The following is a 12,742-nucleotide window of genomic DNA, read 5'->3' as shown; positions in this document are numbered from 1 at the left end:
GGCCCAGGACCTGTGCGTTGCACCAGAGTCCCAGCACCAGACACTTCATTCAGGAGTGGTGAGCTTAAGTAATACATTTACTTAAGTAAATGTATCTAGTTACTTTCCACCACTGTCCCAGAGCATTGTGAAACGGACATTCTGCATAATTCTGCTGAAACTAGCAGATCTACAAGCTCACAATGTGTCACTTTGCAATGCATTGTGATCTTGTAGATCTGCTATTTTCAAATGATTTGTATGCATTGTGAAATGGGACATTCCGCATAATTCTGCAATCTGCTGAAACTAGCAGATCTACAAGCTCACAATGAGCTTGTAGCATCACAAAGACATCTGCCATGCCCTGTACAGTTCACCAGCATTGCCTTTTTTCACATCTACAAGCTCACACTGAGCTTGTAGATCGGCTATTTTCAGCATGCAACCAAGTGCATAATCAGGCATTACGACACCACCAAGGCCTGCCAAAATGTATTTTGGATGTCAAATATCTTATGATAATTAGATTATTTAGTTGACTAAAACAAAAACATTTTAGTTGACTAAAATATGACTAAAACAAGTTTTATTCAAAAGGCTATATGAGTAAATGGTGCATTTATATAGCGCCTTTATCCAAGGCGCTTTACATAGATTGTGCATTTCATTCACCCATTCACACACCGATGGCAGAGGAAACCATGCAAGGCACCAACCAGCACATCAGGAGCAATTAGGGGTTCAGTGTCTTGCTCAAGGACACTTCGACACTAACTCTGCAGGCCCTTTTTGAAACTAGCTCCTTGCCACTCGCCCTACACACTTCCACTTGGTTTGAGCATAGATATATAAAGCATAGAGACGGCACTGGGATTCCCCTCCCATCCAGTGCCGTCTCTATGATTTATATATGTATGCTCAAACCAAGTGGAAGTGTGTAGGGCGAGTGGCAAGGAGCTAGTTTCAAAAAGGGGGTAAGGGAGCCCGGGTTCGAACTGGTGACCTTGCGGTTACCATCCGGAAACTCTACCCCCGAGCCACCACCGCCGTAAAACCAAATAAATAAAAACAATCTGTGAAAATCAACACTGGTAGAACTACAGCATTGAAAGCATCAAATGCAGCAAAAACAGAAACAACTATAAAAAGTGCCCTTCTGGGCACAGGTCTCCACCAGGAGGATAGGACTGTGTGAGATGTTTGGCAAAATGTTTAGGAGTAATATAAACATGTTTGTTTCAGTTTTCTTCATTTTGTTGAGGAACACAAATCAACCTGTTGGTGGCGCTATAACAGGCCAATGTGAAAAGGGTGGGATATATTCCTCAGCCTAGTAAGAAAATGTGTGAAAGATTTCACGTAAATTGCATGCTGCGTTCATGATTTGAGGCTTTTGTTCAAAACGGGGCAATCTTGCAAACTGTGAAAGCCAGCCAATTAGGATGGAATATGAAATATCGGACAGATCCGACTTGAGCACATGACCATAGAGATAATGTGTAACGATTTGTGAGATTTTTGGACAGAATCTGGAGGAGTAATATCAAAAAATGTGTTTTACAAAAGTCGGCCTCCTGGTGGCGCTATAAAAGGCAGATGCGGAAAATGCAGGTCAAAGGTTTGTCCTTGGCCTCTAGGGAGTGTGCATGCAACGTTTCACACAGATCGGTGCAGTTTTAGGTAAAAATGTGAAAAGCTGCCTCATGGTGGCGCTATAACAGGCCGTTCTGGAAAATGTGGGGCAGAGGTTCAATGTTGCCATCCAGGGAGTGTGTGTGCAAAGTTTGGCATCGACCAGGTTAACGGTGCCGGAGATTAGCTGGTAACGGACGGACGGAAGGAAGGAAGGACGGACGGACGGACGGACGGACGGACGGACGGACGGACACACACACACACGGACGGAGTGCAAAACATACTCTCTCCCCATGCCTTCGGCCTGGTGGAGACAATATTAGGGTTTCAGTGTCTTGCTCAAAGACACTTCGACAGTAACTTTGGGGGAGCCCGGGTTCAAACTGGCAACTTGCCATCCAGCCACTCAACCCCTGAGCCACCGCCGCCCCATGTAGTCGACTAAAACTAGACCAACAGTAAAACATTCCAGGTGACTCAAATGTGACCAATTAAATTAAAACTACTCAAGACACTGTGACTAAAACTAAAACCAAAAAAAATCTGTCAAAATCAACACTGCCTATAGCTTGATTGAGTGATTGGCACCACCTGTGGAGTGTGTGTGTGACTCTGGCAGTGGCAGGCCAAGGTGGAGGGGGAATTCTTCTCCAATAAAGTCTTGCTATATTCGTATATAGTTACCAGCTCAGTGGCCTTATGGTTAGAGTGTCCGCCCTGAGACTGGGAGGTCGGGGTTCAATCCCTGGCCGGGTCATACCAAAGACTGTAAAAATGGGACCCAGTGCCTACCTGCTTGACACTCAGCATCAAGGGTTGGATTGGGGACATACTATAGTGTCATGTCCAGGGGGTGTACTTGTGTCTATGGGCCTCATGGCTTGGCAAGGCTACTTACTTATATTCGTATTTGGGTATTATTGGATATTTGAAGCGAGGATGAAGCCGAGCACAACTCCAATTCGTCTCAATGTCTCTTTGTACATTCTTACCGGGTGCGTGCGCGGTCTTCTTAGGTATTTTTTTTTTTATTATTATTGGATATATACACCACTGGATAAAGAGAACTTTATTTCCATTTGTGGATTTATGGATTTTCCTGCATGGATTATTGGATTATTGGATTTCGAAGGATGCAGACTTCACCGGAAGAGTTTAAGGACGGTAAGAGGAGACTTATTGCCACACTCACAGAGGAGACTTTGGGCTCTGTTTTCGTCCATGCTATTAACCCATTTTGACCTGAGATCAGATTCTAAAAATGTCTTCTACATCCTGACAGTTTTCTGAAAAAGCTATGTTTCTATGTCAGTCGTTCTTCGATTTTTCAAAAATAGCAGACCTACAAGCTCGTAGCGCGCCACTATGAGCTTGTAGATCTGCTATTTTTCATTCGTTGGAAATCACTCAAACGTCCTGCGTACCACCTGTTTCTAAATGTCACATAATGCAGCCTGCAGGAGGCAGCAATTGATTGATTGATTGATTGAAAAATTTATTAACAGTTTGCAGAATTACAGTACATTTCAAGCACAAACTCAATACAAAGGCTGTGAGTGGACGACCCAATTAAGCATTACACTTGTTTACAAAAGGGTCCACCATGTTCTATTCATCAAAACATTTAGAGACGTACAAATAGACACTTCTATATAGACAAAGAACAGTACAGGAATTCATCATAATGGAGGTAAAAAGGGAAAAGAAACATATACAGTGAGGGGAAAAAGGGGGGGGGGGGGCGGTGGGGGGGATTCAGATTTTACGGGGGCCAGTTTCGAATTGCAGCCATCCGTAGGTGTCCTTTGAGAGCGGTTTTGAAGGAGTCAAGGGATTCGCATGTCTTAATAACTGTTGGTAGGGCGTTCCACATTTTGGTGGCATAGGAGCGAAAAGAATTTAGTCCCTTGTTTGTGCCGAATCTGGGTTGAACATGATTCGTTGCACTCCCTCTGGTGTTGTGGGTGTGGACTTCGTTAACATTAAGGAAGTATCTACACAGGTACATGGGTATCTTGGTGGAGTATCGAATCTTGTGGACCAGACCCATTGCAAGATGCTGTACTCTGTCGCCGACCCTAAGCCATGCCAGTCTGTCAAAGTGGGCAGGGGTGAGGTGGGTTCGGGGGGTGAGGCCAAGTAGGAGCCTGACCAGTTTGTTTTGGGAGGTCTGGAGCCTAGTTTTAAGGGCCTTTGAGGTGCTGTGGTACCAGGAGGTGCATGCATAGTCAAAGAAGCCTTGTACAAGGGCTCCTGTTAAGGTCTTCAAGGTGTTGTGCAAAACGTTGTGTTATTGAAAACAAGCACTTCCAAACTCTGACACTTCAAATGCAGGGCATTTCTTGACAGAAAGTAGCTCATAGCTCATTTCTATGGTGGATTTTTATGAAACAAAAACTTTGCAGATAGAGGATAATTCAAGCTTTTCGTACAGCTGCAATGTTGGTGAGTTTAACATTGTTTAATGCAATCAGACAGGACTTTTCTGTTTGGATGAATGGGCTGTCAAGGCCAGAAAGTAGTTTTTTGCCACTCAGTGGGCGTTCCCGCATGACTTCCAGGTACGATGATGTCATGTGCATACCCTCTATTAATTGTAGCTGCCCCGCCCCCTTCCTATACAAACTCATAATAACTGCAAACTTCATTTTAACCATGATAGATTCATCAAATTCACCCGACCTTTTTTTCTGGTGACTGATGTTGTCCTTCTAATATGTGAGAGAGGCGTGGTTTGTCATTTACTGTTCATTTATTTTTGAGTGGTGCCTCCCTTACGTATAGAGGGGCAGTTCCAATTTGTCATTTATTTGTTACATCTCTCCCAATTTGCGTTCTCTCTACTGATTGGCTGAAATGTATGAACCCAAAATGAAAACGCTTTTCTTTTTAACAAAAAGAAAATCCCTCACTTTAACTTAATTATGTTGATAACCGTGGAAATCTACCTGTTTTGCATTTAACTAAAAGTTGTGTGATATGTCATTGCAGCAACATTAATGATTATTCCATTACCGCTGTGTATATACACTCAATTTGGTATTCCAATTAACTTCATAATCTACAGCATTTTAATTCAGACCTTTGCAATTCAAAGGGGGGGGGGGTCGGTCGTGTTGCATTCCCGGAGGCGTATACCGTACATGTTATGTTGACATTTTGTTTTAATAGAATAGCTAAACTGTATTCACTGTAGAAAACGACAATGCTTAGCATTACACAGCTGAGGTGTTTATAGCTCTGAAGCGACAAATTAAATAAACCCGCCCATTAAATCTATATTTAATTATGTATAACAGGGTTGCAATTGTACAAACTGAGGGGGAACAAAAAAACAAAACAAAACATGTTTGTTATGCACGGCTGCGCCTCGATCCCCAAAGACCCCCGCCCACCGTATCGTTTACGGAGCAGAACAGCCAGTGAGTGTACGACGGTATCGCTCATTTTCACGTTCGTTAAGATCTAACCTCAGAAATGTATACGCAGACATCACTTCCTAATAGCTCTCCTAGGTTGGTTTTAACCCACTGAGACCCGAGAGACCAGATTCTACAAAATGTCTGCTAAATCCTGAACAGTTTTCTGGAGAAAAAAAAACCTATGTTTCCATATGAGTGGTTCTCAAAATAGCCTATTTCATGTCAAGGACACCAAAGAAATCTATTTGTAATTGGCTGCTGACCCCCACCCCCATCTGAAAATATGTTGTTCCAGGGGACCCCCCTCCCCTCCCCTTCAGAAGCAAAGATTTTAGTTAAAAACGTTCGCTCTGAAACAATATATATTCAAAGATTTGCACCACATTTTCACGATTTTTCAAAAATAACAGATCCACAAGCTCGTAGCGTAGCGCTTAGTTATAAGTGCCACGCACTAAATATTACACAGATATTTACTAAATACACACAGATATTTTAGATTTTAGCAGTGAGCCCATGTGTCTCTGATGTCATGCATGCGGACACTGCAGGGCTCACTTCCTTCCTGGACTACAATTCCCATAATGCTTTGGTGCACTGCTCCTCCTTGTGGATAGGGGGAGGGGGCTGTCTTACTGAGACAACATGTAGTCCAGGAAGTAAGTGAGCCCAGTGTCCATGACATCAGAGACACTGAGCTCACTGCTAACATCTAAAATATTCTAAAACCACATATTACACACATAAAGACCGGCCAGGAAAGTGTTCTAATTAACATATTATTATTATTTTTTTAAATGGGTGAAGCTTTAAAAATGACTAGCTCAACAACATCTACCCACCCCAAAAAACATTATCCCATTGCTGAAAAAAGCAGCACTGGCGTTACATATGAGACAAACCCACTGGGAATGGGAAATAGAGAGAGGAAAATGGAAATCAGTGTTTTTGGCAGCAAATTTAGATTTTAGTTGTAGTCTCTTGAATAGTTTTCATTTAGTTTTAGTGACATTTTAGTCACCCGGAATATTTTAGTGTTAGTTTCAGTCGACTAAATATCATACGATTTTAGTCGATTCAATCCGCAGTTGATTTAGTCGTCAAAAATGCATTTTGGCGGGCCTTGATGCCGTCGTAATGACTGTTATGATATTAGCCCATGCACAGTACATCTTAGTCTATGTACTTGAACTTGAGATACAGTGTACTTGATATGTATTGTGTACTGCCTGTACTGTAGCATACTTTATAGATAGGCTACGAGATACATCTCGGTGGCAGCAAGGTCAGCCTTGCTGCAGTAGGCACGTTCTTCTGTCTCATATCTTATTGTCACGTCATTATGATCCAGCACTTACAAACAGGAAACATATAGTGCTGGATCATAATGACGTGACAATAAGATATGAGACAGAAGAACGTGCCTACTGCAGCAAGGCTGACCTTGCTGCCACCGAGATGTATCTCGTAGCCTATCTATAAAGTATGCTACAGTACAGGCAGTACACAATACATATCAAGTACACTGTATCTCAAGTTCAAGTACATAGACTAAGATGTACTGTGCATGGGCTAATATCATAACAATGACTGATTTTACACCTGCTGAAAATAGCTGATCTACCTCGTTGTGAGCTTGTAGATCGGCTATTTTCAGCATGCAACCGATTGTAAAATGACTTATAGTGGATCTTTTGTCCACTAGTCCCTTCCTAACATTTTAGTCTAGTTTTTATTTGTTGACGAAATTGTCAATATATTAGTTTTAGTCATCATAGCTTAGTTTTTATTTAGTTTCCATTTAGTTTTCGTCAGTGGAAGAAGGTAGTCGACGGACATTTTTCTTCTTAGTTTTATAACCATTCAATTAACCAACGACCTAGAACCACTCAATATAAACCAACAGTGATGTCTTAAAAATCAATTCTATGACGTGGTAGACGGATGCTTTGATTGGTTGAATACTTTAATAATAGCTTGCAAAACACTACAGCGGTGCAGTTACTGTACAACCATGCTAAAAAAGAAAAGGATAACACCATTGTGGTCCTACAGTATGTATTCAATTCATCAAGACTTATCGGGAGGGTTGGAGGCGTTGTTGAGTCGACTCCCTCTCTGGCTTCAGGAGAACAGGAGGGTTGGAGGAGTTGTTGAGTCGACTCCCTCTCTGGCTTCAGGAGAACAGGAGGGATGGAGGAGTTGTTGAGTCGACTCCCTCTCTGGCTTCAGGAGAACAGGAGGGATGGAGGAGTTGTTGAGTCGACTCCCTCTCTGGCTTCAGGAGAACAGGAGGGATGGAGGCGTTGTTGAGTCGACTCCCTCTCTGGCTTCAGGAGAACAGGAGGGTTGGAGGAGTTGTTGAGTCGACTCCCTCTCTGGCTTCAGGAGAACAGGAGGGATGGAGGAGTTGTTGAGTCGACTCCCTCTCTGGCTTCAGGAGAACAGGAGGGATGGAGGCGTTGTTGAGTCGACTCCCTCTCTGGCTTCAGGAGAACAGCTGTTGGTTTATAAACACACAACAGATCATTTCAACACTCTAGTGGAGGATCCTAAAGGGATATCTTTTGCGCTAATTCGTCTAAGAGCGCCTAAGTTTGCACAGATGTAGTCCAGGGCATGCTCTAATGATTAAAGCCTGGGCCGGCGACCTTTGGGGTCGCCGCAGCGGCCAAATCCATATGGCCACCATTAACTTCCTATAAAGGCAAACATTTCTACATTTCATTATGCACTAAAACGTGGGCAGTTCAGAAACCCGTCCAGAAACCCGTGTTTTAAAAAAAACAAGATTACAAAATATATATATTTAGATTTGTATTATCGTGAGAACGATGGCTTCCATTTTCGCATTGTAACTCTTCAGGAATAGAAAGTACTTGAGTAAAGTAAGTACTTGAGTAAAAGTACAAATGTATTTGCATCAAAATGTACATAAAAAAGTACCAAAAGAGAAAAAACACTCATTGTGCAGAATGTCTCACTTCAAGTTTTCAAATCTTTCAGTCCAGTGCGAAAGAAAATAACAGATCTACAAGCTCACAATGTGTTGCATTGCGAGCTTGTTGATTGGCTATTTTCTTTTTTCTTTATTTTAAGATTTGATTTGATTCGCCCCCCCGATCGGCTATTTTCAAATGGCTGAAATGGTTACTCTATGTCTTGTAATATTAATCTAAAAATCTACAACTACAAAGTAACTAGTAACTAAAGTTTTCAATTAAACGTAGTTGAGTAAAAGTGCAATATTTGCTTCCGCCTTCCGAGATGTAGTGGACTAGAAGTAAAATTGTTGGAAATTGGAGATACTGTACAAATACCTCAAAATTGTACTTTGTAAAACAAAAATAATAATGTAATTTTAACTGTGTATTTTTCCCACCACAGACTGTAGCCTACGTTACGTGTTGCCTTACCTTCTAAAACTCGCACAGCGGCCATGCACTTGCTCTCCTCATGATTTTGCAAATGTCACGTTCACCATCTTTCATGTCAGCATACCCGCGGCCGCGGGTAGGGTTCTCGCCTGAACCGGTAAATATGCCGGTGCAGTCGATGCCAGCTGCAATGTCATCAGCAGTCACGTCGTCACGCATTGCAATTGCATCTTGCATAATGCACTGGCAGGTGTCTCCACGGGGATCGTCTCGTTCTTGATCAAAGAGAGCTGAGAGAGAGAGAGAGAGAGAGGCGAGGAGGAAGAATGTTTCAAGGTTTAGTTATAGGGCTTCAAATCAGTGTCACCATTATTATATTTATATATTATTATATTTTAACCCATTTTGACCTGAGATCAGATTCTAAAAATGTCTTCTACATCCTGACAGTTTTCTGAAAAAGCTATGTTTTGTCAGTCGTTCTTCGATTTAAAAAAAATAGCAGACCTACAAGCTTGTAGCGCGCCACTCGATGGCACGCTACGAGCTTGTAGATCTGCTATTTTTCAATAGCTAAAGCATAACATAATGCTAACACCAAAAGGGGTTCCCGCCCAGAATGGATTAAGGGGACATTTCACCCCTGGAAGAAACTGCAGTCACTCAATGTTAAGAGTATTTGTAATTGATATCAGTAGAACTATTAGAAATGTGCACCCTATATGGCCAAAAAAATAAAGTGTGTGTTTGACTATATATAGGGTTTGACTGGATTGCTGAATTCCTACAATGCCCATAATGCTTTAGTGCATTTGGTTATCCTCGTGGAGAGAGGGGAGGCAGGCCCGGTTCTTCCTACAGGCCGACGAAGCAACGGCTTCGAGCGCCATGGGGGAGGGGCGCCAAAAAAAAAAAAAAAAACCCCTTTTTTTTAACTTTTTTTTTTTTTTAACTTTTTTTTTTTTTTTTTTACTCTGTCCCAACCCTGTCTGCACCGTGTCCCCCCAGTGCCCCCCCAGTGCCTCCCCAGTGCCTCCCCAGTGCCTCCCCAGTGTCTCCCCAGTGCCTGTGTCCCGCCAGTGCCTCCACAGAGCCTCCCCAGTGTCCCCACAGTGCCTCCCCAATGGACCCCCAGTGCCTCCACAGTGTCCCCACTGTCCCCCCAGTGCCTCCACAGTGTCTCCTCAATTTTTGGGACAGAGTAAAAAAAAAAATATTATTTTTTGAGGGGGGGGGGGGGGGCGCCGCGAAAAATCCTGCTTGGGGCGCCAGATTGCTCAGGACCGGCCCTGAGGGGAGGCTACGTGGAGGTGTGACTTGTAGTCCAGGAAGGAAGTGAGACCAATGTTGGTCATGAAATGTTAAAAGACCTACATTCAGAAGCCATAAACAACACTTTTTCTGAAGGTAAACTTTATTCTATTTTTTTTTAGCTGTCTTACCATCTTGTTTTCTTCATAATAATATTGGTCTTTTACATTTTAACATTTGGAAACGGCCTTAAATGGTGCAGAGAAAGCAGGTAGGGATGTAGCTCTGGTCCATAGCCTTACTCATGGACCAGAGCTACATCTTTTCAGCACGGCTGGATAGCCTGTTAATTTCAACCAATTGTGACCAGATTTGACTGAGAGCCATGCCATCGTGCTGCCTCCAGCTTTTCCCAAAATGAGTTAATAGCACAGGCAGACTCTTCACATACTAGAGCAACGTAAGCACCTTAGACTTTGCTAAGAGCGATTATAGGTCCGCGAGCGAAACATTTAACCCATTTTAGGCGGGAACCCCTTTTGGTGTTAGCATTATGTTATGCTTTAGCTATTGAAAAATAGCAGATCTACAAGCTCATAGCGCGCCACCGAGTGGTGCGCTACGAGCTTGTAGGTCTGATATTTTTGAAAATTTGAAGAACGACTGACATAGAAACATAGCTTTTTCAGAAAACTGTCAGGATGTAGAAGACATAGAATCTGATCTCAAGTCAAAATGGGTTAAACCCCATGAAGAGAGGGATGACGTCAGAATCGAAAAATACATCTACGAGAGTCTAAGGGCTCCATTTTCGTCACCGCTAAACCCCTTATCCCTAACCTTCTTTGCCTTGTTTTACTATTTTGCAAAACATTTTTGAATATTTCAACTAGCCAATCTACATTGACACGTTGTGAGCTTGTAGACTGGCCATTTTAACTATTCAAAAATGTTTTGCAAAATAGTAAAAAAAAAAAGGCAAAGAAGTTTAGGGATAAGGGGTTTAGTGGTGACGAAAATGGAGCCCTATATATCTCATAGGCTACAATGGTCATAATGATAAAGTCTGTGATAGCAAACAAAAATCACATCAAATACCTACAGGCCAGAGTGAGATCGCAGCACTTCCCATTGATGAACACGCCCGGACACTGCATGCACTGTCCATCGACCATCTCTGTGAGACACGGCAGGCACTGTCCAGCGACCACCTTTGTGGGACACGGTATGCAGAGTCCATCGACGTCCATATGGTCGCCGAACATAGGGTCACACGGCAAGCACTGTCCATAGATGAACAGACGGTCTGCGGTACACTCGCACCGTCCATAGACCAACCCTGCATCGTCCACAAACTGACACGGCATGCACTGTCCACCGCTCGCCAGTGTGTCTGCGGGACACGAGCAATGTCCGTATCCGTATTTGTCCAACGATGCGCCGACCACACGATCACACTCCATGCACTCTCCACGGGTCAGCAGTGTGCCTACGGCACAGTAGCACTGTCCATGACTGTCCCGCTTTGCGCCGGTCACACTATCACACTCCACACACCGAGCACCGCTCAGCATTGTGTCTGCGGGACACCAGCAATTTCCGTCTTCGCTCACCAATGCGTCGACCACACGATCACACTCCATGCACTCTTGATGCACACTCCATAAACCGGTCAGCATTGTGCCTGGGGGACACATTATCGGTGAGCGACACCGTCCACCGTCCAGTGCGAACCCAGCAAGGAGAGTGAGAAGCAGGAACATGTTCGAGCTCCTCTGTGTTCAGCAGATCCTCTCTGGTGGTGTGACTGGATTCAGTGTCCAGGATATCCTCTCTGGTGGTGTGACTGGATTCAGTGTCCAGGATATCCTCTCTGGTGGTGTGACTGGATTCAGTGTCCAGGAGATCCTCTCTGGTGGTGTGACTGGATTCAGTGTCAGCGTCCGTCAGACCTCGGGTGGTGGTTTGAACTGATACAACAAAGTACTTGGACAGCCCCTTTTTATACTATTCTAAGCCCCGCCCTGAAGGGACAGCCAGGGGGACAAACCAGGGTGACCAGTATACAGGTCAGTCTCGGGTGGACCAGACTGAAGAATGCATTGTAAAACGTATATATATATATACGCCGTGTGGCCTAATCGGTGGGTCAGAGACCTAAACTCAATGACCATTAAGACATGAGGCCATTAAAGCACAATTCTACAAATGTGACCAGATTTGACTGAGAGCCTCCAGCATTTCACCAGAGGAGAGAAACTCAATTTATTTTCATTTTTTTATCCAATATATGAGTTAATAGCTGAGGCAAACTCTTCACATAGAGAATGTCTGAAATAAAATGTAATGTCAGCTGAAACTCCACATGTAAATATGAAATGAATGCTTAAACATGTAGCTATTTTGTTCAAAAAAACAATAGCAGATCTACAAGCTCATAGGACGTGACTTTGGGCCATGATATGTTTGAATAGCCTTAAAGCATAAAGTAATGCTTTTTAGATGTAAAATGAAACGACAATGGGTTGAGACCTGAGGCCGACTCTGAACATTCTACATCCTACCAGTTTTCTGAAAAAAATGTGGTTAATGTTTTCTAATCAAATCGCCAAAGTAACTAGTAACTAAAGTTTTCAAATAATTGTAGTGAAGTAAAAGTAAAAATGTTGGCTCTGGAGATGTAGTGGAGTACAAGTACTGGAAATTGGAAATGCTCAAGTAAAGTACAAATACCTCAAAATTGTACTTAAGTACAGTACTTAAGTAAAAGTACTTAGTTACTTTCCACCACTGAACAATATGCAGTATGACAGTAGATCTATGACGTCCTGGTATAGATTATGGAAACCATGATAAGAACAGAATGATCAGGAACACGCTTGCATCTCATATCATACTGTACGTACAGTCAGGCCCTCTGATACAGTAGTAGACAATTATCATGTCATGGTTATCAATATGCTTTATGCAGCGATGTGTCGTCTGAGTCAGACAGCTGAGGCCGGATTATATCACGTGTAGTTGTATTAAAACGTGTAGTTGTATTAAAACGTGTAGTATAATTGCCCCCCGGTG

General features: G+C 43.0%; 1 protein-coding gene across 1 annotated transcript; it reads right to left on the bottom strand.

Moving 5' to 3' along the window:
* Positions 1-7,116: 7,116 nt before the first annotated feature.
* Positions 7,117-11,617, bottom strand: LOC306914900 (uncharacterized protein). Its single transcript, XM_079492133.1, has 3 exons — positions 10,770-11,617; positions 8,456-8,706; positions 7,117-7,539 (listed from the first exon to the last, which is right to left on the bottom strand). Exons 1-2 carry the CDS (start codon positions 11,428-11,430, stop codon positions 8,459-8,461), a joined length of 909 nt encoding a protein of 302 aa, XP_079348259.1. The 5' UTR covers positions 11,431-11,617; the 3' UTR covers positions 7,117-7,539; positions 8,456-8,458.
* Between the last annotated feature and the right edge of the window lie 1,125 nt (positions 11,618-12,742).

This window comes from Electrona antarctica (assembly GCF_951216825.1).
Source record: "Electrona antarctica genome assembly, chromosome: 22".
In the NCBI taxonomy this organism is placed as follows: Eukaryota; Metazoa; Chordata; class Actinopteri; order Myctophiformes; family Myctophidae; genus Electrona; species Electrona antarctica.
Note: the sequence above shows the minus strand (reverse complement) of the source record. Positions and strands in the feature narration are given on the sequence as shown.

Coding starts and splice junctions, on each gene's coding strand:
- LOC306914900 (XM_079492133.1), bottom strand. CDS start 11,430: ATGTTCCTGCTTCTCACTCTCCTTGCTGGGTTCGCACTGGACGGTGGA. Junction 8,707..10,769: donor CTGCGATCTCACTCTGGCCT/GTAGGTATTTGA, acceptor TCTCTCTCTCAG/CTCTCTTTGATCAAGAACGA.